At 33.7% G+C, this 26,580-nt stretch overlaps 1 protein-coding gene across 4 annotated transcripts; it reads left to right on the top strand.

Moving 5' to 3' along the window:
- Positions 1-26,580, top strand: LOC148628569 (ATP-dependent RNA helicase DDX4-like). Of its 4 annotated transcripts, none has more exons than XM_088590338.1 (16): positions 1-375; positions 6,395-6,420; positions 7,950-7,999; positions 8,721-9,143; positions 9,334-9,361; positions 9,802-9,824; positions 12,081-12,164; positions 13,180-13,266; positions 14,456-14,536; positions 14,727-15,028; positions 15,619-15,903; positions 17,024-17,333; positions 17,614-17,713; positions 19,154-19,424; positions 20,788-20,907; positions 25,692-26,580. In XM_088590338.1, the coding sequence occupies exons 1-16, from the start codon at positions 328-330 to the stop codon at positions 25,794-25,796; spliced, it is 2,343 nt and encodes a 780-aa protein (XP_088446464.1). In that variant the 5' UTR covers positions 1-327; the 3' UTR covers positions 25,797-26,580. The 4 variants fall into 4 exon arrangements, 3 of the variants coding, with proteins under 3 accessions (XP_088446464.1, XP_088446475.1, XP_088446455.1); XM_088590349.1 differs by having other exon boundaries at positions 9-112; XM_088590329.1 differs by lacking the exon at positions 1-375 and adding an exon at positions 5,158-5,235.

Below are 26,580 nucleotides of genomic sequence, written 5' to 3'. Positions count from 1 at the left end.
AGAGTAGATGGCGCTTTAGTCGCACATTTCTGACTGAAGGAAGAGCGGGAACGATAGGCAAGGTGGAAGAAGAGTTATTCCACAAATTTCAGAAAGAATGACTGCTGTAGAAGTATAAATTTCTTTGGCCATTTGGTCACTTTGGCATGAGAACGTTACTTGTTTGTTATTGATAACACATAACGCAGGTTTTGTTCATTAATTTGACCTGACCACTTGTTGGATTGTACACTATCTTTCGATAACACGTGGTTACGACATAATGCGAAAAACAGTTCGCAAGTTAATAGTTATCCTTTAAGAAAATAAAACTTGTAATAAGTGCAGATGGAGAACTGGGATGATGAAACTTACACACCACCAACAATAAGTCGAGTAAGTATGACTTGCATTGAATGGTCGTCCCATGCATCGTCGACATCATCATTCATACATAAGATAAGACATGACTTTCTGCATTATATTCGTACCCAAGTTCTTCATCAAGCACTTCTTTCATTAATGAATTTCTGTGTGAATCATCGTTTTCGTATGCAATTTATCCCATTGTCCCTGCATGTGAATTGTGATTGTCTTGTTGGTATCAGTATTTTTTAAAACCAGAAACTGTGGAGTTGTGATATTAACATGGTTTAGATGGGGGGGCAGCACCTCACAGGCACTTGTTTCTATCAATTATGGGGCTTTACTATCCGCATATACCCTAGAAAAATCGAAAGATAGCCAACAAGTTTTTTTATTATATATTCCACTTCAATCTCAATTTATCTTATTTTGGTCTTGCCTTGTTCCGTTCACTTATTATAGGAACAGTCAACAATCAAAGTAAATTAATACAGTTCCCTACATCTTAACTTTGGTTTGTTGTCAAGTTACAGGCTTCTTTGATTTTAATTACCGTCATCTTTGGCTATCAATAAATCATCCATAACAGCCTAGTAAGGGCTTTTGATCCTGAAGGATCAAAATACCTTATGTCACCGGTCTATCACTGGAACTTGCCTACTATTTCTGAACACTACACAAAAATATAGTGCAAATGTAATTCCTTTTATATCATTCAATACCTCTTTTATAACAAGTAAGTATGTTTCTTGCAATTTATCTGCTCAATAATATTCTATTATTTATGCAAAATGACTCTAGATGTAGTCTTCATATCAACTCGAGATTTTAGGGACTCCTTTTTGGCATGGAAAGATATTTAGTAATAAATTTACATTAAGGGAATTTATTTCTTGCAGTAATGTATCTGGAAGGATGAAATGTCTTTAATATTTTTATTTTAACACATTTATAAGTCAAATTATCCATTCTATCATTAATATTTTATATACATGTATAAATGGGAAGTGACAAGCAGTGATTTTAACCAAGTAAAAATTCAGGAAAATTAAAATTGATTAAAGTATCTAGATTTTGAAAATCTTGTGTTAAGGAAATTAAGTTCATATTGGTTTTCTTAAAGTAACTCTGTAAATATAGCTTTTGAATGTAAACTTTGGAATATTAACTTTGGATAGTTTACTTGAAATTGGGGGAAAAAAGGAGAAATGGAACGAAAATTTGTGAATGTGTGAAGTTGGATCAGTAGTATAAATTGACTTTCAGTTTATTCATATTAAAAAAGGAAAGTTCTTAATAGTATTTTAAATGCAATGTATGATCACAATTTTATTTGACATCATATAATCTTTGAAATTTTGTTCATGCTACAATTTTCACAAGAATCGAAAACTACCAGGGCTATCAGCACTTTGATTAATGGATGTAAGCTGTAGAATGTAGATTTTTTTGTTGAAAAATTGGTCTTGTCTGTTTTTGCACCTTTTTCAGTTTATCCTCAGTGGTAAATGTTAATATTAATATCACATTTTTGAACAAGAATATTACTTGGAGTTCCTGTGGACTGAAATATTCTGGAGGGCCTGTCCCACCCCAATGTATTTTCATACAATGTACTAACCTTTTAACCAGGGCCTAATCTAGAGGGAGAAATGAGCAAAAACTTCTCCTTGTTTGTGCTCACTTCTCCTATTTCCCTTTGACAGGGAGAAGTATTTTAATATATTACATAGACAAAAATGTCAATATTGTTATTTTTCAAATAGAATTTATGTAAACTACTCCTTGTCATCAATGTCTTGATATAGATGACATATTATCGTTAAACAGTACTAATTTTGGGGATCAGATACATCTCATCTACCGCAAAGAACTTGAGATAAAGGATACTACAGACACTGAAATCAGCCTCATATCTTGACCTACACTTAGAGATGATGTTAAAGGAAAACTGTTGACCAAATGCGCTGACTTTTCAATCCGTATTGTCAACTTTCCTTTCATCTTTGGCAACATCCTTTCAGCACATGGAGTTTTCATATCACGACTCTTGCGTTATGCCAGAGCATGCCGTAACTATATACACTTTTTGTATCATGCCAGACTTTTTACAATAAGGCTTCCGGAACAGGGTTACAAAATGTATGTAGTGTCAAGATTGAAGTCATTCATACAGACGGTTTATGGTCGTCATCATGAACTTGTGGATCGTTACGTTGTATCCATCACTGCCATGAAAACTAAATTGTTCAAGGCTTCATAGTTTTCCTTTCCTCTTTCGTCTACCCTGAACATATGCTTTTTTATTAGCAACTCAGCAGGTATTTCTAGAAAAGCAGAGGACACTTACCCATCAGGCTTGATTGGATGGGATGGATACTCGTTGATGACAATCATCCTGTCAAATTTAAATATACAAAACCTAGGCGCCAATAACCCTACACCTGAATACATTCTCAGTGACAACTATTGATCATTGGAACAACTAATGTAAAAAAAAAAAACTTGCTGCAAAATTTATAAGTACATATGTATATCCAAAAGTCAATTAAATGAAGAAAATTGGAATGAGAAATTAAATTCAACTTGACACTGGTTGTTGATATACATGTATCATGTATGAATATTAATGGATAATTATAAATGGAGAATAGATTTGTCTTCAAACTGATTTTTTACAACTGAACAGACATTCTTTCTATTTATCAACATTTTTTCAACATGGATTCATATTTTATTATACAGTCGACTCCACTTAATCGCATATTGCTTTATTGCATATTTCGGTTATTAGCATAATTTTCTCCTGCACAAAACCATTTCCTATTATTCTGTTAGGGAAAAAATCGCTTATTTGCATAGTCCTTGGAGGTGCATTTCGGTTTATTGCATAGAGAATTTTGCCTCGTCCAGGTAAAGACAGGTTTTCCCAAATTCTATTTTAAGCCATCGGGTCATAAATATGTCAATCATATTTATTGTTGTAAAAACTATATTATCATCAATCAGGAGGTGTTAATAATGGATTAAAAAAATCATGGACATAAAAGACAATATAAATGATTTCTAATTACATTAAAATAAACAAGCACCTAGGTGAACAATGACTTCTGACGACATGCCGAACATCACCTTATGATGCGGCTTGAGGTTCGGCTTGGGGTATTTTTTGTCCTTATTTAAATTCTTCCTACTACAAATGATTATCAATGTAAATTTAATTTTCTTAAATGAGCTGAACAGTTTTGAGTGAGCTTGGGTTACTAGGCATAAATATTATACGAAAATTAAGTCATTCATTCAGTACAATGTCTAATGAAATTCAACTATTTATAGATGAGAAACACGTGGTTTTACTTATAAATACACACAACGTAAAGAAGGTCAATAAACAAGACAAACACAATATATATTATTATTTATTGATAAAAGAACAATACAATGAGAAGGTCTATAACAATTAAATACCAGATCAGAAATGTTGAACAGTGATATCCCTGGTTGATCCACAGTATCGTCGTCTTACCTGAACTCACACTTCCGGTAAAATCGTAATTTCGGTTATAAGAATAGCCTGGTTATTTGCATAATTTTTACTGGCAAATAGGCTATGCAATTAAGCGGAATCCACTGTACTGTCATCTTATATGGCCATAGAGGGGCTGCTCTGGCTTCCAAAATTCTGTCGCCAGAAAAATCGCCTGCTGCCATTTTTTGCCGCCAATTTTCAGAAATTAGAGCCAAAGGGTGCCAAGAAAATTATACTTTTTTTTAAAATATGACAGTATGAAGTCCACTGATGAATTATCAAAAAAACCTCTCCATTCATGACATATATGTACCCAAGATTCACTCTTGATGCATGTACAAAGCGGTTTTTAGCTCTGGTCTGTCACTTTCATATGCACAAGATAATAAAGTACTACTCCAGAAACCAGCATTTTACTTCTGTCAAGGACTATATTACTATTCTCATATAGTCACTGATTTTAAAACATTTTTGTTCACCTTTGTCCTTATTGGTCCAATTTTTCTTACAATACACCTTTGTCCTTTAATGGTCAAATTTATCTTACAATATAATTTTATTTTATTTTTTTATATATTTTTAACAATCTTGATTCTTTTTTTTTTCTTCAAGTGATAAAACTTCTAGTAAACTACATTTTGTACCATGGACCATTAATTGTGTCCCTGTTTAATTATCTTGACATCTGAATAGCATTTCTTTAATTAGATTTTGAGAATCCCCATTCTATTTGATTACCGATTTTCCCGCCAAACAAAGTCACATGGCAAAAGTGTAAACAAATGTCATCATTTTCTTTTATCAATTCTTTCATTTCAAAGTGTTAAGACACTTCCTGATGGGATAATCATTTTTAATTGGATTTAATTTATTCTGTTATTAAGTAAGTCTGTTTCTGAATGTACAGGGCTGTGAAGCTACATGTAGTATGTAGCCACATGCACATGGCCTTTATTGTGATGATAAGAGTTTTGATTGGCTCCACAATATATTTACATTTGATTGACACCTCCCATGAGGATATTGTAAGTCACGGGTCGCCTGGTCTAACTATCTTTAATTGCCTTCAGTCATATATTGGTCATGGTCAATTAACTCTGACCAGGTGTCGACACAATTGTTGAATTAGAGAGAATATCCATTGCTGATAGACTTCCTGTCAATTTTAATATACAAAACCTAGGCACCAAAAAAATTGCAAATTGCGACATTGGCAAAGCCCAGTGCAACCCCTGCTATATGGAAAACTAAGTTTACAATTTTTTGCGCAAGGGTTTCAAAGGTTATTATAAATTATAATGCGAAGCGACAGAAGAAGTCCTCTTGACTTAATGGAAAGTCAAACAGTTCCTGCAAGCACGGTAAGAAAATCACCAACTGGTTATTTTTGTCACCAGAACAAATAAAAAAATAAAGCCCAACACTATCCCTGGTGATGAACACGTGTTATTGATGAGGCCTGACATCTTGTCAGTTCATTTCATTTCAGAATCGTAGTTATATTTAGGAATATAGATCATTTTACTTGTAATTTCTCTACTTTATGAAAGTAAAAAATTTGTTTTCAACTTTTTGACACAAATTAATTCCATATAATAGTATGGATGTAGGTTAATCTGACTTTCTTCAACCAGGTGGAATGTCAATGCATGCTTATTTTATTATCTGTTTATTGCATGTTTGTGTTCAGTTTTACTTGAATTCCATAGTTCTCGTTTTTCTACACATATACATGTGCATGTTCACTACAATTCTTCTGGTGTTTAAACTTGAGTTTCAAAGGCCTTGAATATTCAGTCAATACATTTGGTGTTTGGGCTAAGTCCACCAAAGTTTATTTAACACATGCCAGACATCTCAAAACTTGATGCCACATTACTGGACATTTGGGCCGGCAGCTTGCCAGTCAAGAGTTTTCATGTTTTCAACTTGAATTGCTCACGATACTTGAATGACATTTAATAACCTCTGAGAAAGTCACACCTGTTTAAACTTTCAAAGTTGATGATTGGTTAAAGAAAATATTGACTTGTAACATATCGTTATTGGGGACAAGTGTAAGTTAATTGAGTAGTGGTTCTTGTCACATCTGTTGTACTGAGTATGTAATTTCTAACTGGAATAAACTCGTTATTCCATGGAACTAAACTTAGCGTGATGGACTGGCATTGAACAGTATATTGTTTGACCTTACTGATAAATAATTAATCTGATATTTGTTCCAATGCAATCATGGAATTTTGTTGGACCAGCAGTTTTCGAGATGTCTGACATGCTGGTCAGCTTAGCTTTTTAATTGTTGTCAACTGCATGTACTTCATCTGGTCTAGAAGGATATTCCATTTGCTTCCTTATTCCTGGAATACACATATTTAATGTGAAATAGTATTTGGTGCCAAACTGACTTTTAATCTTAAATGGACTAAAAGGAGAAATTCATAATTAAAATGTTCTGATGTTAAAGTTGATTATTTTGTTTCATGTATACATGTTTGTTTATTCTTGATTATTTATTTGCAGGGTCCTTCAGGGGGATTTGGACGAGGGTAAGTCGGAAAATCATTTCTTCGCAGGGCTATTTGTTTTTGTTTTTTATTACAGCAGTGTTCTAGAATTTTTTTGTTGGGTCAAAATTACTCAAAATTTACTTTCTCGGTCAATATAGTAACTTTCCCTATTTTTAAGTTTAGTACTTTTATTTGTGTTTTCAATACAAATAAGAGTCAAGTCCTTGTATTAAGAGTTGAGGTAAACCATAGTTTTGATACATGTTATCTTTTTATTTCATTTAGTACATGAACAAATTGAATAAACACTCGAAGTTTATTTGTCTTCTGGTTCATTTCAAATCATTTGAATTTTCTCACTAAATATACTTCTGTTATAAAATACGAATCATTTCCATTACCAAGACTTTCATATTCTGTCACTGATTCCAGAGTCAAAAAGACTTACCAGAAAAACATATAAATCAAAGTACTGAAGGCAGAATATTGTTCAAGTATTTCCAAAAAGACAATTATTTGGTTATACTAACCATGCGTAAACTAAATGCATTCTTTATCGTAAAATATACATGAAAATACAATTCCGGGATATTGCATTCTGTTTACTATTTCATATTATAATGATAATGATCACTATCGTTAAAACACTTCATTACAAGCACCAAAATAACGTTGATGAAAACTGTCATATTGTCAAATTGTAACGCGCGGATTCGTAAGTAAAAAAAAATGTGTTTCCAAAAACCCGACTGACCCTAGTTAGTAACTTTTTTTATTGCGTCAGCAAAAAAATAAAGAATTTCAGCGTTTTCTGTTGCCGATTTGCATTTTATTGTATTTAAATCGCTCTCCGATGTGGAGACCCATTATCACAGTAAGAATGTTATGGGGAACGCCAGTGCGAGTTCAGTATTTGCAATCAAAATTGCGAAATGTCAGCACTTGGAGGCTTACTGAAATGTTCGGAGCATCGATGGACTTTCATGGAAGTTTTTGAGGGAGAACACATAGAGTCTTCAAAGACAGCTCAAATAAAAATTGAATGCATTTTGAACGGTGCCACTGGAGAAGTTTACAACAAAAAAAAAACCTACCCTAATTTGAAAAGGGTGTTATAATTAACACATTTTTTTTTTTTTAAGGGCCAAGTGAAACTTTCTTAAAAAAGAATACAGGATCTATTGATGATAAATTGGAGCGATTTTAGTCCATAACAAAATAAACTACAGGCAAATTTTACTTGCCCACGAACAGCTAGCATTTTTTTAAACTTTCCTGACCCTAAAAGTATTTTCCACGGGTAACGGTAAATGGTAATCCTGGAACACTGTACTGGTTTTGAGTTTGCTCATTTCAGTTTTTCTGTAAGGATTATGTTTCAGCTTACTTACTCTCTTTCTTGTCTTCAGTTGAGTCTGTTCTTATACTTCCTCTCAATTACAGGAAAATAACAGTAGTGTAGGTTTTTGTCATTTTTTTTTTCCGTTTTTAATGCTGACTTCAGTCTTACTTTTTAAGTATCATTCATTTATGACCATTAATGTAATACATCAATTGGTTATTTTCAGGTTTGGAAGGGGATCAAGCTCATCTGAACCAGCCTCAGCCCCAACACCAGGTAAAAGTCTTAATTTACCTTAACAATCCATGGTTTTTGAAGCACAGTTTAATGTATTAGTTGAAATTTTCAGAAAAAATGTTAACCCGGCCACAGGCATAGAATGTACAGGGTTCCCACATATTTGTTGAATCAAAATATTGAGGGAAAAAAATTGATCTACTGAAAGTTGAAATCATTACTGGGAGTGCTGAGCTGACCTTGGTGAAAACTCGCTAATCCTTCAATCTGCATGATAACTATTTCCATGATTTTTTTTTACCTGGTTTTTATTGAGTAATAATTTGATTTTTAATGTTTCATGTCCAAAAATGTCAACAATAAAAAAAAACTCTAGGGTAGGCATTTCTATGCACAGAAACTATTGACTACGTACAGTTTGTCATAGCAATGCAAGTCGTTGGAAGGATTGAGCTGAACCAATAGATCATGAGTACCACAAGTGTTGGAAGGATTTCTGAATCTGCAAACCATGTCTTCATACAAAAATAAACTTGTTCTTAATTTGGCAAATCTAGCGAGCAGGGGCATCATTACAGACACATTTGATTTACTATAAAAAAAAAAAACACTACTTACAAATGATACGGGGACTCCTGTGACAAACAGAGCTTCTAGTTTGTTCTGTTTTGGGGTTTTTTTTGCCAGTTGTGTAATGAACCATTTTGATATTGTTATTATATTTGATTATCACAACTGTTCTGATGAAATCTAATTGTAGGATTTGGAAGAGGTGTTCTTCGTGCAGGTTTCTCTACAGAACCTCAAGTCAATGGGTTTTCAGATGTGTCTGAAGGGGTTCAAGATTTAAATATTTCAAAGCCAGTGGGGTCTGCAGGATTTGGTAAACGGAATGGTTCTTCAGGAGGGTTTGGAGGAGGCAGAAGTGGGAGTGGCTTTGGGGGAAAGAGAGGAGGGGGGTTTGGAGGTAGCAATGATGGAGATGAAGCTCTCAAGAGTGGATTTGGTGGATTTAAAGGAAAAAGAGATGGGGACTCGGGTGGTCGTGGTGGTGGCTTCGGTGGAAGCTCTAGTGATTCTGGTGGAGGCTTTAGTCGTGGTGGTGGAGGTGGTTTTGGAAAATCGAGTGGATTTGGAGGACAAAAAAGTGACATTGAGGATGGTGGTGGAGGATTTGGAGGTGGCAAGTATTTAACTAGGATTATCATAGTTACTGCAAGTAAACTAATTTAATATCACACATTGTAAATCTTTCATGCCTGAATGTTTTATTTTCAAGCAAATATGTTCGACATAGTGTGTTGCAAAGTCGATAAAAACGGTAATTTTTTGTATTGTTTTTTAAAAATTATTACAATGTTACTTTGTTACAGGATTTGGTGGAGGAGACAGACCTCCCAGGTATGAATCTTAATTTAGTTTACAATTAGATACAATGGTAACATGCTGGCTACATTATGTGACTTACTATGTACTTGATTTGTAATTACTTCAGAATTGGTACAAAATTTTTCATCAACTACTAACAAAAATTCGCTATCATAACCTATTACATGCAGATATGAAAGCTTTTTTGCCCCATTGTAATTATTGAGATTTTAATTGTTATTAGTCTTAGTCAAATATTAAACATAAAAATGTGTTCTTGTTTTTTTTTTTTTTATCTTGTCTAATTTATAAGAGGTCGAATTTTTTTCAATGTTTTGCCTGTGGTATTCGATTTTGCTACATGATAAATGAGTTTAAAAAAAAAATGAAAACAGTCTATACTCAATAATGGACTCGAAAATACGAAGTTTTTAATATAAAAATAATATTTTATGATTTTCTTAATTTTGCAGGGGAGGAGGTTTTAGAGGTTCAGGTATGTAAATTTCTATTTTTTGTAGAAAGAAAACTAAAAATGTTACCAGCTGCTTTGATTAGGACAGGTGATCATTTAAGCTTTTGGCTTTTGGTTTGCTGAAAGTACAAATACTTTTTCTTCAAAATTTTGGTCTGGTTTCATTCTGAACAGATACACAATATTTTTGACCAGAAATTGAGAGTACTTTCAAGTTGTGTTTGATTCAAAGCACTTTGGCATAGGGCTAGTTGAAAAATGCACATACTGCTGAGATCATTTCAACTATATGAATACTGCATATAAAAGTACTCTAGAATACCCATTTCCTTCATAACTTCACCATTGCTAATTAAATTCTTCCGAAGAGAAGTGATATTGGTATTGTGAGAAAGTTAAGATACCACCAATCATTCAAAGTATTTTTTCAAAATACATCTAGTGCATCAAATGAACACTAAAATAACTTTCTTAAAGAATTTCAATTCAACAATCCTCAAGATCCAGGGATCTCCATGGATCAAAATGAACACATGGCTCACTCTCCGTTTGGACAAATTTTGATCATGGCACGTTTAATTTCACACCGAAAATGATTTGCCAAAGAAAGTGTGATATTAAAGGTTGAATGAGACATTTAATAGCACAAGCTTCAACATAGCAATTTATAATCAACAATTATGGTTAATCTTTCTATCTGTACTGTCTTAACTCAGTTATACTAAGGTGAAGTTTTCCCTTCCTTATAGGCTTGACTATAGATCCAGAGCTCTAGAGATATGAAAATGACTAGTAGGTGTGGTCATTCTGTTAGTGCCATTAAAGAAGTTCTCTCTTCCACAAGAACTTAAAGACAGTTAAACGTCGTTTTCATCCAAATCTGTATCATATAACAAAATTTTGGAGCCTTTGGGAGTTGATTCATCACCCTTTAAAAAAAAGTTATGAAAATTGGATTGCTTTTACTTGTCACATAAATGCTGAGATCGTTGAGACATTTTTGTATAAATTCAAGATCGTCTTCCCCACTCTTCAGCCCCGTGCAGGTCCGGGTGTCAAAAGAATAGGTCTGCAGCAGCGCTAAGCTTGTCGTAAAAGGCGACTAAATAGTGCTCAGAAACCTAGCCGGGGCTAGGCGCTCTGCCCACAGAGCAACTGGGATGTGTGCCCCAGGTGGTGGAATGGGGTACCCCTTGCATGTTACATGCTGGGGTTGTCAGGCTATAATACGGAAAACCTGACCGCAAACCATAGTGGTGCACCGTGTTGGGAAAGATGCCACGTTCCTCGCACGTTAAAGAACCCTGCTGTGGTATTCGATAGGAGTAGGAACCTTTGGGCTTCGCCACAGGAGGCTAAATTGCCCGACCTTACCCATCTCTCCATTTTGCTAGTGGCAATCAAAATTTGTCGACCCTACTGTCCTTGTGTCCCATCCCGTTTTTCATTTCATCATCATTTCATGTTCATTTTATCATCCGTTTCATGTTCATCGTCTGAATATAGCTGAAATATTGCTGCTCGGACGTTAAACCCCAACAATCAATCAATCCCCACTCTTCGATCTTTCTCAAATCTAATTCAACTCTTGATACTTTCTGTATTTTATTAAATGAAAAGTTTTATATTCATTAAAAAAACAGTAGAAATCATTCAGCTTATTTGAATCTTATTGATATTGCCGACAGTGATAATCGTGAATTTGATCTATCTGAGATTTGTTTACACACACGTTTCACTCCCTGACACATAAAACCCGGAAATTGCAAATCAAAACATTGTATTACCATTAAACTAAACACACGCCTATCATATTGTTTATGACAGGTATAGGTGATTAATAAGCAAGAGTAATTGGGAAATACATTGTGATTTGTAATGTGTGACGCAAATTTGAATACATGGCACACATCAAATGAACACATGGTGCTCGTTTTAAATTCATGGCGCAAGTAAAGTAACACATGGCACAGTGCCATGCAAAAAGAGGTCATGGAGAACCCTGAGATCACTTGGATTCCCATTTATATAAAGGTTAAGGTCTCTTGGTCAAATGATAATGCCATGCTTTTTTTTGTTGCCATGTGGTGCATTTCATACCCACAGGTAGTAATTTTTATTTTACAATTTTCAGGAGTTAGATGATAAGAGATCTGAAAATTCCATAGTCATTTCAAATCATGAAATCATTAAAATCCTTTGTCAGTACATTTAACTAAGGAAAGTACTATTCTATAAAGATGATATATTTATGACAGTATTTTTCGATTTTTTCAGGTGATGGTGGTGGCAGAAGTGGTAATTGCTTCAAGTGCAGTGAAAGTGGTCATATGGCAAGAGATTGTCCAAATGCTGAATCGGGTACAATATTTTATTTAAAAACTCTAGGTTAAAGGCTGCTCCAAAAATAATTGTATAGGGTGTTGGAGGAAATTTTATTTGACCCCTTAATGCATGTAATTTTAATTGATATTTTCCTTTCTATGTTAAGGCTATCTAAAGTAACAACCGCACATCCAGTTTTAATAGAGGTGCCTTCCTACCACCAAATCACATTTAATTCTAGTATAGCACTAATTGAGATCTGTGCTAAGTTTTGTTAAACATCATTTCTATAGTTCAATGCAACCTTGGAATCTCTGTTCTTTGATTTTTCATAGTCAAGATTGACAAATGGCAAATAATTTAGTGTCCTTAAAGACAAGTTAAATTATAATCTCCTGTGGAATGAAGACCATGGTTAAGGTATCCTTTTTCTTATGATTGCATCTTTGTTAAGGTTTTGTTTTTATTATTATTTTTTTTATATGAACCATTTGTACTAGGTTAATCATATATGGTATGCAGTTGCATAGGCTTTGCTACATCACAGTGCAAAATGCCTCTGCAGTCGTGGTGTCTTGACTGAAATACTAAATTTCTTGTTAAGATTTTAATTTTACATTTTCTGATTTAGCCAGTTTAATATGAAACACTTGTGCTAGGTCAATCATATTTGATATGCAGTTTTAAATTGGCATCATTACATCACAGTTCCATGTCTACTGCACATCTCAATGCAGTACTGATATTTTGACTTAAAAAAGATCTTTTTAAGATTTAGATGTTAAGTTTTCTGATTAAATCATTTTAAAATGATCTACTCATGCTAGATTTATAACTGGATTAGCATCATTATTTCATTCCATATCAATTTCATGCAAATGCCCTGCAGTCATTGTTGAATATTTAATGACCAAATGTGACTGGTGAGACATATCTTTGTGATAAAAGATCATTTAATAAGTAAAATGTTTAAAAAGAGAATTTTATGTTAACAATAGTGCATGTTTTAGAAATGTTGTATCATTGGTTTATCTTGTGTCTTTATTTACAGAAGGTGGTGGTGGAAGAAGTGGAAACTGTTTCAAATGTAATGAGAGTGGTCATATGGCCAGAGACTGTCCCAACTCAGAAAGTAAAGGTAAAGTGTTCCTACAGGAAGGATGTAAGTCCCCTTCCTGGACTAGGTTTGCACTTCGTGAGGCAAATTATTTTTTCTGCACTTTTTTTGTTGTGCTTAGTTTTAAATTTAAATGCCCTTATGACCTAGAAAATTCAAGCAATAACTCCATTTTCCACTATTTTTTTTTGTCATGCTTGCAGATGTATATTTTATATTTGGTACCTTGCTTTACCGTGAAGAGTATTGATCAAGTTTGAAATTGGATCTGGTCTGTTGATGGTCCTTGGACTTAGAAAATTAATAATGACTTAGTTTTCCCCATTTTTTTCTCATTTACAAATTACTCATAAAGTTTGCATTCTGTACTATTCAACAGATTTTTCTTCAGGTAGGAGACTTAATGTTGCCATAAATTACAGAAGGCTTATCTTTTTAAAAAATGCTGATGTGCGTACTTGATGCCAGAAAAGAAAGATATCACTTTTCTTGATACTACAACACAATTTGAAAATAAGATAGTATATGATTCATGTCAGTCGAAGTCTTGTCCAGATACAAGAACATGATGATGACAATAACATTCAGGAATGAAAATGTTGCTGTTATTTGATTGAACAAGATAGTTGTGCAGACCGATGCATTTAATGGCAATCGCTGTCGAAGTTCAAATTAAGAATGCTTGAAGCATTGTTATAGAAGTGACACATAATTTTTCCTCTGAAGCAAATAATTTTAAGTAGATGGACATAACTTAATAGTTAAATGCACTTTCATGACCTTCAAAAACAGAATGAAGATGTAGGGCTTGTAAGTCTCGTCATGTGACTGTGGTTTCACGAGAATGGGTCCTAGTCTACCGTTCAAATGCATAGAGATTTGTCATTTTCAGAGCGTTGGATTCAGTAATAAAGCAAAACATATTTTCGTGTAAATATATCTATAAAAATGATAAATATCTATTTTCACATGATGAAAGTGTAAAAAGAAGCGTAAAATAGAAGATTTTTCATTGTAATACAGCGTTTTGAGATCTCAGAAGTAAACAATAAAATACTGATCGGTCTTTGGTTTTCAATACGTTCTACATCAGAAATTCCAGTAAGGAAAATGAAACTAGAACGAGATTTACAAACCCTATTGATTTGCACTTTGGTGCATTTCATCTGTGGTTTATGGTTGAGTTTTAACCTTCCATCATTTTTTATAGGCAATGCTTGTTTCAAATGCAGTGAAGAAGGACATATGGCTAGAGATTGTCCAAATGCAGAATCAAAAGGTCAATCATTAGGTATGTTTCAGTGTTGAATAATTCATGAAAAGGTATTTGAAGTTTTTTAAGTAATATTGATTAATTATATGCAAGAAAGAAAAAAAAAATTTCGGCAAAGGTCCATTAAGTTGCTGTGATGCTGGTTTCATGGATATTCATTATATTTGCACAGTTCCTTATTCTATTGTGATATGTTTTTGAATTACAGACAAAGATAGACCACCACCATACATTCCACCATCACCATCTGAAGATGAGACAGAGATATTCAAAACCATACATAAGGGTATCAATTTCGACAAATATGAAAAGATCCCAGTGGAAGTTACTGGAAATAATCCTCCACAGAAAATTGCTTCTTTTGATGATGCAGGATTATATGAAACATTCCTGAAGAATGTACGAAAATCAAATTATGACAGACCTACTCCCGTTCAAAAGTATTCAATCCCTATTGTCATGGCAGGAAGAGATTTAATGGCATGTGCACAGACTGGCTCTGGAAAAACTGTAAGAAATCTGTAATTATTGTGAATGGAGTCTATTTTGCAACTGCCTTGTCTGTCCATGTGTCTGTTCCCTTTCCAGTAACAGATCTATTGGAAAGAATGCTTAGATATTTGGTATATTGCTTTTGCTTGTTGACTTATATGTGTTTCCAGTGATCTCCCCTTGGCCACGAAGTATTGCATTACCCTTGTACTATATTTTTTACCAGGATACTATCCAAAAAGAACTTAAAATAGGGACCTGTACGAATGTGGTACAAAAGATGCAAGATGCTTTATTAAAATTCATGAGTTACCAGGATGCTATCTTTAAATATTAGGAAGAACACTCGTTTCCTTTTCCCAGGTTTGATTGAAATGTTGAAGTGGGGTACTTATAGCATGACACCGTTATCCCTTAAATGCTTCATTTAAATTATTACATTTTACATTGTTGGACTGACCTTCCTCAGCAGATGAGAATATGCGTACAGATAGCAATCTTCTGATTAATTTCAGAATATATATTAGCAACTTTTGTTCTGTGGTGAAGCATCTAAGGGACAAGAGTTTAATAAGTAAGATTTCGATTTGATGTTTAACATATTTTAGGCAGCATTCCTTCTGCCAGTTTTAACTGGTATGATGAACAATGGAATTACTGGAAGTGCTTTTTCTGCAATTCAAGAACCACAAGCTTTAGTTGTAGCTCCAACTAGAGAGTTGGCAGTGCAGATTTTCACAGATGCCAAAAGGTTTTCCCATGGGACAATGTTGCGTCCTGTTGTGTTGTATGGTGGAACCTCACTTGGTCACCAGATAAGAAATGTGGAGCAGGGAGCTCACATTGTTGTTGGCACACCAGGCAGGTTACTTGATGTTATAGGCAAAGGAAAGGTATGCTCTATGTAAACTTCATACTCTAGTTAATTTTGAATGAGAAAATATATTTATAAAACATAACTATAAAATGTTTCTCTATCCTGTAGTAATTCTGTTCATAGAACAAGAAAAATCCAATTTTCTCTGTTTTGCTTGTTCGACTAGATGCACAAATCAGTGAGTATAGCAATTTTTGACGTCACCTGGTCAAAGGCCATGCGAGCTATTGCCATCATTTGGCGTCTGTCAACATCGTCCATCTTTAACAATTTTTCAAAACTGTTATCCTCTTACACTACTTGACCAATTGGAACCAAACTTGGTATGAATGTATCCTGCATAGAACTGGTATAGGGATTTTTGATCTGTCGAAAAATATGGTTGTTATTACTAAAAATAGAACATACAGGTCTGACAGTAGTTTTTCACATATATCTGCAAAAGCTTTAGGTTTAGCTCAATTCTGATGTTGTAAAAGTGTTCAGCATGATGAGATCTATCTGTTGTCAAATTTTCGTTTTTTATCCGTTAAGACATGTTGGAGTTGTTGCCCTTTTTCAACGTTTTATTTTTAATGTTATTTCTTAAAAAAATATCCTCTGATACTACCAGACCAATTAGAATCAAACTTGGTGTAAATGTTCCTTTGGGTATCTTGCATAGAACTGATGTGGGGATTTATGATCTAAGAATACTAAAAACAGAACAAAGGGGTCAGGCAGTAGTATTTTGTATATTTTATCTCCAAAAGTGTTGGGTTTAACCAAATTCTTTCAGTTGCTGAAATGATCCTTATTGTAAGGCCTAAAGAAGTCTCCAGGGATAAAAGTTGTCAGATGACTCCTTGTGAGAGTTATTGCCCTTGAATGGTAAAAAATTAACAGCTGAGGAATTCAGGCTCTTGGGAGCCTTTTGTTTACAGTTTGTAGCCAATATCTTGAAAACTGTGATAGATAGAAACTTTCAATTAGTGAAATATCCATATGTTAAGTCCTTGAGTCTAAATTGTTGGGACAACTTCTTAGTGAATTTAAGGCTCTGAAAGCCAAAATTCAACCAGGTGAGCAATTCAGGCTCCTGGGAGCCTCTTGTTTTATCTACCAGGTGATATTCTACATAATTTTTCCCATTTCAGATTAGCTTGGAAAAATTGAAATACTTAATATTGGATGAAGCTGACAGAATGTTAGATATGGGTTTTGGACCTGAGATCAAGAAAATAGTGAATGAACTTGGCACTCCACCAAAGGATCAACGACAAACACTGATGTTCAGTGCAACTTTTCCAGATGAAATTCAAAACCTTGCTAGGGATTTTCTAAATGACTATTTGTTTTTAACTGTGGGAAGAGTTGGTGGAGCTTGTACAGATGTTGCACAATATGTGCATGAAGTGCCAAGGGAACAGAAAAGACAAATGCTGTGTGACATATTGTCGGAATCTGGTAAGTTGCTGAAGAATTTCCAATATTCCCTGCAGACCACTTCTTAATATACCATGTATCACTCCTATAAATTACAAGGCATGAGCACTAACCATGACAAATCTGCAAAGTACCTTTTTGTTTTTGTGTTCAGTAATTATTTGCATAGAGGTTTTGTTTAATTCAGGGTGGACTGACGTATAAAGGCTTTACACTCTGTCCAGGAGATTTAAGAACTACTTTGTGGCTTTAAGTTAATATTGTTTAGGCTAAGATAGTGATATAAATTGACTTGTTTCAGGTACTGACAAGACATTAGTTTTTGTTGAACAGAAGAGAAATGCTGATTTTCTTGCTACATATCTGTCTCAGTCCGGCTTTCCAACTACCAGTATACATGGGTAAGGCTGCACAACCAAGTACATGATACTACAGATTCTGTTTTCTTAATTATTGTCAAATTTTGAGTCATCTTTGGCATTCAAGTTCCTACCCATTTTGACCATTTTAACAAGACTGTTAGTCAACGGATGGATTTCTGAAAATTCTCAAGATATGTAATAATATTCAATCCTGATGCCATCATTTACATGATATTTTAGTTATTGATCTAAAAAGAAATTAGTGTTTCCAGTTTCCTAACCTACCCAAGCTTTTTTTTTTTTTTTTTTTTTTTTTGGTGCTAGTCAGAGGCAAGTACATTATTTCAGCATAACTTCAAAAAGACTTGCTCATCTGTGCACTTGAGTGTGCTAATACAATGAAGCAGACATGTCTGGCATGAGTTGTCGTGCTCAGCCGCTGACTAGCATTTAGCCAGCACTCCACAGTTTAGTTTCGCACTTTTGGCTAGGGATGAAAAATGACATTAATGGAAACTGGTGGTTGCTATAGTGATTAAAAATGAAGAATCTATTGTTGATAAAACATTTTCTGAAAAAGGTGACTTTTAAAAGTATTTTGCAATGTTTCATATATTTTCAATGTTGAAGGGGCTTTTTTTCAATGACAATTTGACTTCATTGTGAAAGTGAAAGTAAGTCAATTTTTTACCATGCTAAATTTGATAAGTGGATTACAAAGTGAAATAGCTAAAAATCTAATCGGCGATAAGAGTAAGGGGTTTTTCCTAGGAAAAAGTTTTGACAGTTTCGGGGCATGAAATAAAAATTTTAAGGTATTTTGCGGGAAATTTGATATTTTTAAACCTGATTTTATAAACTATTTTGCATGGTTTCTATGGTAACCCTATTTGTTGTGGGTAATTTTTTTCCAGAAAATTTTTACTGCATTCTGAAGGCCTTGGCTTGAGCTATTTCTAGATATATAGATTTACAGATGATTGACAAAAGCGATAAATGTTAAAAAGCATCAGATTACGACCAAAATTAGGCAGTTCTACTATACTGTGGAGTGCCGGCTTAGCTGTCTGGTTACATGAGGTATACGATACTAGTAGTAGATGTGTAAAATTTAATGTGTATCATAACTCCTATTAATGCAAAATAAACATTCATTGCCCAGGAGATTACATGCACATTTTGTAGAACTAGGGTGCTCCCAATGTACCATACAAGTCAAAGCAGGACATTACTCAGGGGATTAAGTATCCATACAAATAAATAGTCATGGTAAATTGCAGTTCCTGCATCTTCAATTGTCAATTATTGCTACCCACTCTCAAAATAAAAGAAAAAAGGAATCCCTACTTACCTACAACCCCCTCTTTTTTTTTATTATTTGGCGTAACATCATTTTAGCCATTGATTCTGAGAGTAGTGGCTACCAAGTTCGTTTCTGCAACTCTCCCTTATAGAATTACTATCTTTTTGATGTTCCAGAGATCGGTTACAACAAGAAAGAGAGGAAGCTTTACTGGATTTCAAAACTGGCAGAGCTCCAATTCTTGTGGCCACTTCTGTGGCAGCTAGAGGATTGGATATTCCTTTAGTGAAACATGTTATAAACTATGATTTGCCTCAGTCAATTGATGAATATGTCCACAGAATAGGACGAACAGGCCGCTGTGGTAACATTGGCAAATCTACCAGTTTCTACACCAATGATAGTGATTCTGGGCTAGCTAAAGCTTTACTGAGGATCTTAGCTGATGTAAGTTACTATGTCAAAATAGGGTTTTGATTTATAATTGTGTATAATCAAAATGATTAAAACTACATGTTGGCAAAGAAGTGTCTTATCTTTGCAAAGATGAAATTTCTATGATGATTGAAATCATATGGTAAAAGTTCACACATTTGTGTATAATCCATGCCCCTTTCATGCGGGAGAAAAAGGCATAGGAGACCTATTGTTCAGACATTTGATTTTTCACATCAGTGACAATTTTTGTTAAATGGACAAAGATAAATCATCAGTTGTTTAGATAAGTAATGTGTACCTATGTAAACATGACCTGATACCTACTCTTATAAGGTTTATTTTCAATGAAAAAAAGTAAGATAAATATCAGTTGATTTATACAAAATTTCAACATTATGTTCCGTCTGACAGTTACCAGAATGAAATATATGTTGAAAGTTCAAACCCACAGGTAAAAAATGATATTGAATTTCTTTGGCAATGGACAGCAGTGAAAGTGAATTCAATCAATTGAACGTGTGGTTTAGTAAATGATATTTACAGACATGGAATGGAAGTGTTAGCAAAGATTTAATTGGTTAACTTAGATAGTTCATTTCACTTATTTTCACTCTTTTTTTTTTCCAGAGTTTCATAATATTAACTCTTATTAAGTCAAACTCATTTTTTTATACCCCCAGGGAACAAAGTTTTGGGGATGGTATATACTTGTAGGTTTCACCTTGTCTGTCTGTCCGAATTATTTACTAAGCAGCTTGCAGCATTGTAATGAAACTTAATCGGATGTAATATAACCACATGGATATGTGCATATTGTTAGAAATTTATGATGGAACAAAAATTGTAGAATGACGACTGTTGGGACTTAGGCATTTTTCAGAAAAACTTGGTCTGATTTGTTGTTCAAAACTCCTTAACAACTTGCAGGATTGTTTTAAAACTCAATGGAGTGTTAGATTACCAAATGGAGATGTGTATATTGTCAGGAATCAATCATATTTTGTTATTGTGTTGTCAACAAAAAATTGTAGTGGTTGCTGTTCGGAGTTGGTGTTTTAGATATGAGAACAAATTGATTTTGTGTTGAAAGATTATATGTTTATATTAGCCCTTAAATGTACAGTGTTCAAAAGGCTACAGGGGTATTAGTCCCATTAGGGGCAATGTCTAGTTTGACAAAGCAAGTGTTGATTTCAAAGACATTTTAGGTTCTATGTCAAAAATATTTTAACAATACTTCAAGAATTAGTTAATACTTAACATAGAGAGTTCTTGTAAACAAATTGACTTCCTTGTTTCAAAACCACTTATTACTTGTCATAGATTGAAAAGAAGTGATATCATGTAATGTCATTACACCTTTTAATTGCAGGCACAGCAAGAGGTCCCACTGTGGTTAGAGGAGTATGCTAAATCTAGTCAATCTACTGCTGGTTTCTCAAACTACGGTAGCAAGTTTGGAAGCAGAGATATAAGAAAAGATCAACCAAGGGTATGTGTGCTTTAAAAAAGCTTGGGTCATTACCTTCTTAAGAAGATCAGACTGGTTTACTTCATGTTTTTATTTTATTGCCTGTGACACTAACCATGATAGTAGCTACTCAACTAGTCAGGCTTAGGTGGTACTTCGGATATTCAGTAACTCAAAAGTTTTGACCCATTATAATTTATGATTAGCAGTTTCTGTAAACAAATGGCATATGTGCACTAAATATTTTAAGAGAAATTTTCATGTTCCTACATTATTATACCCCACGAAAAAAAAAGTTGCGGAAGCTATGTTTTTGACCTGTCCATCTTCATTTTTCCAGACTTATTTTTTAAACACTTGCAAATATTGACATGATCTTTAGGATTTAAGTTCACCATGATAAGTTACAGGTCAAGTTTAACTGTCATTCCGCTCCATTGATTATTACCGAAATTACAGGCCTTGAACTTAGCAAAATTCACAGGAATAACCGTTTCCTGACTTTTTTTTTATACACTTGCAGATATTGACATGATTTTTTGTATATAAATTCACCATAGTAAGTTACAGGTCAAGTGTATGTTTTGTTCTGCTAGGATGATATTTACTTAAGATTAATTAAAACTCAAAGAAATCACAGTCTGGAGTTTGAAATTTATTTGAGAATCCAACATGGGGGTGCATGGGATATGTGAGTGCACTCACTAAGGTCCTTTAATTTGTAATGTTGAACTTGAACATTTTTGTCACTGTATCTAGTCAAGGCACCTGTTTGGGTAAGCTGTTGTTCCAGATCTTTTACAATCTCTTTATTTCTCAGGATTGCCATAATGTAAGTCAAACTGTTGAGAGTGTTCATATGCATATTGAAGGTGGTCATTTTCAGCTCACCTTGCCGAAGGCCATGTGAGCTATTGCCATCATTGGCATCCATCGTTGTTTACAATTTTTCAAAACTCTTCTCCTCTGAAACTACTTTACCAATTGGAACCAAACTTGGTATGAATGTACCTTGGGGTATAATGCATAGAACTGAAGTGGGGATTTTTGATCCATCGAAAAACATGGCTGCCGTTACTAAAAATAGAACATAGGGGTCAGACAGTAGTTTTTCGCATATATCTCCAAAACAGTTAGGTTTAGCTAAATTCTCACATGGGTAAAAGTGTTCAGCATGATGACTTCTATCTGCAGTGAAATTTTCATTTTAATCTATTTAGCCATGTTTGAGTTATTGCTTTTGTTCAACGTTTTTTACTATTTTCTTTCAAAAATCTTCTACTCTGGCACTACTTGACCAATTGGAACTAAACTTGGTATGAATGATCCTTTGGGTATCCTGCATAGAACTGATTTGGGGATTTTGTATCCATCGAAAAACATGGCTGCCATTACTAAAAATAGAACATGGGGGTCAGACATTAATTTTTCACATATATCTCCAAAAGGTTAGGTTTAGCTAAATTCTGACATGGGTAAAAGTGTTCAGCATTATGAGATCTATCTGCGGTCAAATTTTCATTTTAATCTATTAAGCCATGTTGGAGTAATTGCCCTTTTCAACGTTTTTTTGCTATTTTTTATGTTATTTCTTTCGAAAATCTCCTCTGACACTACATGACCGATTGGAACCAAATTTGGTATGAATGTTCCTTGGGGTATCCTAGAATTGAAGTGGGTTTTTGGATCCATTTCAAAACATGGCCCTTGTTACTAAAAATAGAACATAGGGGTCAGACAGTAGTTTTTCGCATCTATCTCCAAAACCGTTAGGTTTAGCCAAATTCTTTCAATAGCTGAAATGATCCTTATTCCTTATTTTTAGGACTACAAAAGTCTTCAGACATAAAATTTGTCAGACGCTTTCTTATAAGAGTTATTGCCCTTGACAGGGGTCCTTTACAGTTTTCAGCCAGTGTCGTGAAAACTATGATAGATTTAGACTTTGATTTACTGAAATGATCCTTATGATAAGTCCTATCAAAGTTTTCTTGAGTCAGAATTGTTGGACAACTTCTTGTTTAACTTATTGCCCTTGAAAGGCAAAATTCAACAAGGTGAGCAATTCAGGTTCCTGGGAGCCTTTTGTTTATTATGGACAAGTTTGACAAATATTTTATACAATTCTTTTCCTGTTGAACTTGACGACTTTCTTTAATGTGTCATAAGTACATTCTTGAGGTAATTTTTAACCTGTTGTGTTGTTTATTAACTTTTTTCATGTTTATGCATTATTTAAGGTATTATATGCTGACAATTAAATGCAATTTCAGATATGTTCTTTGTCTTATTATACACTAATTCTTGTATTACACCTGGTTGAAATCTTTTTAAAAATAGTGGTAAGATATTGATAAGATGAAATTATTGATGGTACATGTAATAACCACTCTAATAAGAATAAAGGTATAGTCAAATATTGTCTAGTGTCCCTTTTTAGCTCATCTGGCCAAAGGCCAAGTGAGCTTATGCCGTCACTTAGCATCCATTGTCATCGTCGTTGTCGACAAATTTTCAAAAATCTTCTCCTCTGAAACTACTAGACTGACAGGTTTTAAACTTCCCGGGATTGTTCCCTAGGGTGTTCTGCACAAAATGGCTGTTGGGATCCATAAAAAAAAACATTACTAAAAATTGAACATAGGGGTCAGATGGCAGTTTTTTGCAATTTAATCAAAAACCATTGCCTTTAGGAAATTTCTGGCAGAGGGTATTATTGTTCAGCATCATCAGACGACCTACGCCGAAATTTTTACGGCCCCTGAAGCAGTTTTTGTTTGCATATTTCGCATGTGCCACTTTCAAAATCTTCTCAAAATTGATTAAGAGAATTCAATGAAAGGTGGGATATTTATTCCTTAGGATATCTCACACAAAATGACTTAGAATTTTTGATCCATGAAAAAACAGTCTTTGTTAATAAAAATAGAACAAGAGCATCACAAGGCAATTTTTTTGCAATTTACTGACGAACTGTTACCTTTAACAAAATTCTAGCTGGGTAATTATTGTATTTAACATAATGGACTTGTGCTGAAATGTTCAAAAGAATTCGTCAACTGAAGTAGGAGTTTTAGCCTCTGAATTTTTTTTAACCAAATATGTACACCTTTGAAAATCTTCTCTTATACCATTTTACGTTCATTCAATGAAAATAAGCATATTTGTTTATAGGGTATTTGTTCAAATTGACTTTTGTGATTTTTAATCCATGATAAGATACAGCTGACATTACTAAAAATGAAACATAGGGGTCAGAAGATCTTTCTTCAGCAAATAATTCAAAACCTGTTGCTGTATAAGCATATTGGTATTGCATGTAACTCAAAAACCGTTAACTTTTGCAAAAGCTTTGTAGGGGTAATATTGTTCAACATCATGAGTCATACTAATGCTGATATTTTAAGAACGATTTGTCTACTGATTTAGGTGTTTTGGCTCCTGAAACAATTTTTTTTTCCACATGTACAACTTCGAAAATCTTCTCTAAAACCATTTAAGATCATTTAATGAAAATAAGCATATTGGTTCTTAAGTATATTGTGCTGTGACATCTGATTTTTAATTTGTGAATAGATATGGCTGCCTCTACTAAAAACTGAACAAAGTGGTCGGAAGACATTTTTTTGAAAATAATTAAAAAACTGTTGCCTTTAGCAAAATTCTGGTCCAGGTCATAAAAATGCCAGTAAAAGCATTTACTACATTTTAATTTTAACTTAGCCTGCCTCATTCCTCAAGTTTATGGAATAAGCACATGGTTAACCAGGTGAGCGATTCAGGCTCTCTTGAGCTTCTAGTTCATCACACAGATGTTTAAAAAAAAAATTTTTCTCAGACATTAGGACCAGCAAGAAAGCCACCTTTGCCAGACCTGCATTTTTACCAAATTTGAATCATTCATGTAAAAATATCTCTGTTATTTAACCTTCTTTCTGAATAACTCTCATATTCAACTCAACCAACACCTTATTTATACATTATTCAATAGGAGAGTTCTTCATGATGTCATCACTTACCAGTGATTTGGTTTTGGTGGGCAAAAAATCCATTGACTGGTATGGGACGTCAACTGTAAATCATCGTAACTTTTTCATTTTTAAAGATAATTGAAAAATTCTTTATGTTCTTAAGATTGCTAATAAAATTATTTTTATCCATGGAATTTTGAAATAAATATTCCATAATGAGACTATATGTGTATAAGATTTTAATTATAATTTCATACGAAAATAGTGGTTTACATATGAATATCAGAACAAATTTATTTTTTAAGTAAGAGAGTTATAAGTTCACATACATGATATGAATTATTTTATCTAAATGAAACATTTTACAGAACCAAAATTGGATATGAAATAACAAAGTTATCAAGTTATGAAGTTATGAAAATTTGGATTCTAATCATGAAATTGTCAATTGTTTATTTAGTTGTTTATTTGCCAACCACTTTGACACTTAATGATATGCAAATTAGTGAATATGACATCACTAATGAGATTGGCAAACTCTCCTATACTGACTGACATTTTACTTAAAAAAAATTCATCATGTAAAATTCAAACATCTTTATCACTTCTCTGTAGAGTAATTTGAGATCAGAAAAGCATTTGTTGCTTGGTCATCAACATCATGGGTTTTCGGTAGAGGCTTTTTTTACCCGGATTCGCATCATAAAACATGTATTGGCTGCGAAGCCAATGTCATTATTAAATGTTATCACAAAAAAATATATTTTCCTCTGTTTTTTTGGGTGTTACTAGTAAAATGTAACTGAAATTGTTCAATAAATTTTCTACTTACAGACCCGTGACAACCATACAAATGAGTCCAGTTCCTTTGGAGGATTTGGCGGTGGATTTAGTGGTGCTCCATCTGGTGGTGGAGATGATGAGGAATCATGGGACTAGATCTAAAGTGAATGACAGTGTTTTGTTGTACATATTGTTGCGAAACGATGATAACTGTTGACATTTTATTGTTTTAGTTCATTCTTACTGATTGAATGACTTTCTGCAGAGGTAGCAGATTTTGTTTCATTTTCATCTGATCAAAAGGCAGTATACAGTTTGTATTGGTGCACCTGAAGTGAGAAACCTCCCAAATTAATGTACAGGATTTTGACTAGTATTTTTGATTGATCAGTTGACAGTTATTTCTACAATCAGTGTATGAATAAGACATATAATCAATGGATCTCAGTATGAAGTGACCTCCATGGAAGACTCTAATTTTGAGGTGTTGTCATGATGTCAGTGTAGAATTTGCTCTGAATTCTTGATTGACTCTGTATGGCTGTATTATAATTGAAATGTACAATGGCAGAACATGGAAGGTACAGGATTTTAATGAAATCAAGCCTTTTCTAGAATACACAGCTTTTATGAAAAAAAGGGTTGTGAATCTTGGGGTTTTTTTTTATATAGGTCAGTGCTTTTCTTAGTAGTGCTTTTAATTTTGTACCTTGTCAAGTTTTGTGATATCGTACTGCCAAAGTCTTTCATAAAATCATGAGAACCAGAATGTGATTGTTTTAGAACTTGAAATTAGGAACTGTACAAATTGAGAAGTGCAATATGTAAATGTATCTGCAAAATGAACAAGGCAGTTAATCTCAGTAGAGATGTCTTGTCATACTTCTTGTTATACATTTTAGTTTGTTTTTACCATCATAAATCACTTTTAAAAAAAAAA

The sequence above is a fragment of the Perna viridis genome, chromosome 1 (genome assembly GCF_037379345.1).
Source record: "Perna viridis isolate PV_CMFRI_1.1 ecotype Kerala chromosome 1, ASM3737934v1, whole genome shotgun sequence".
In the NCBI taxonomy this organism is placed as follows: Eukaryota; Metazoa; Mollusca; class Bivalvia; order Mytilida; family Mytilidae; genus Perna; species Perna viridis.
The sequence above is the reverse complement of the archived record's forward strand: the minus strand, read 5'-3'. Positions and strand labels throughout refer to the sequence as shown.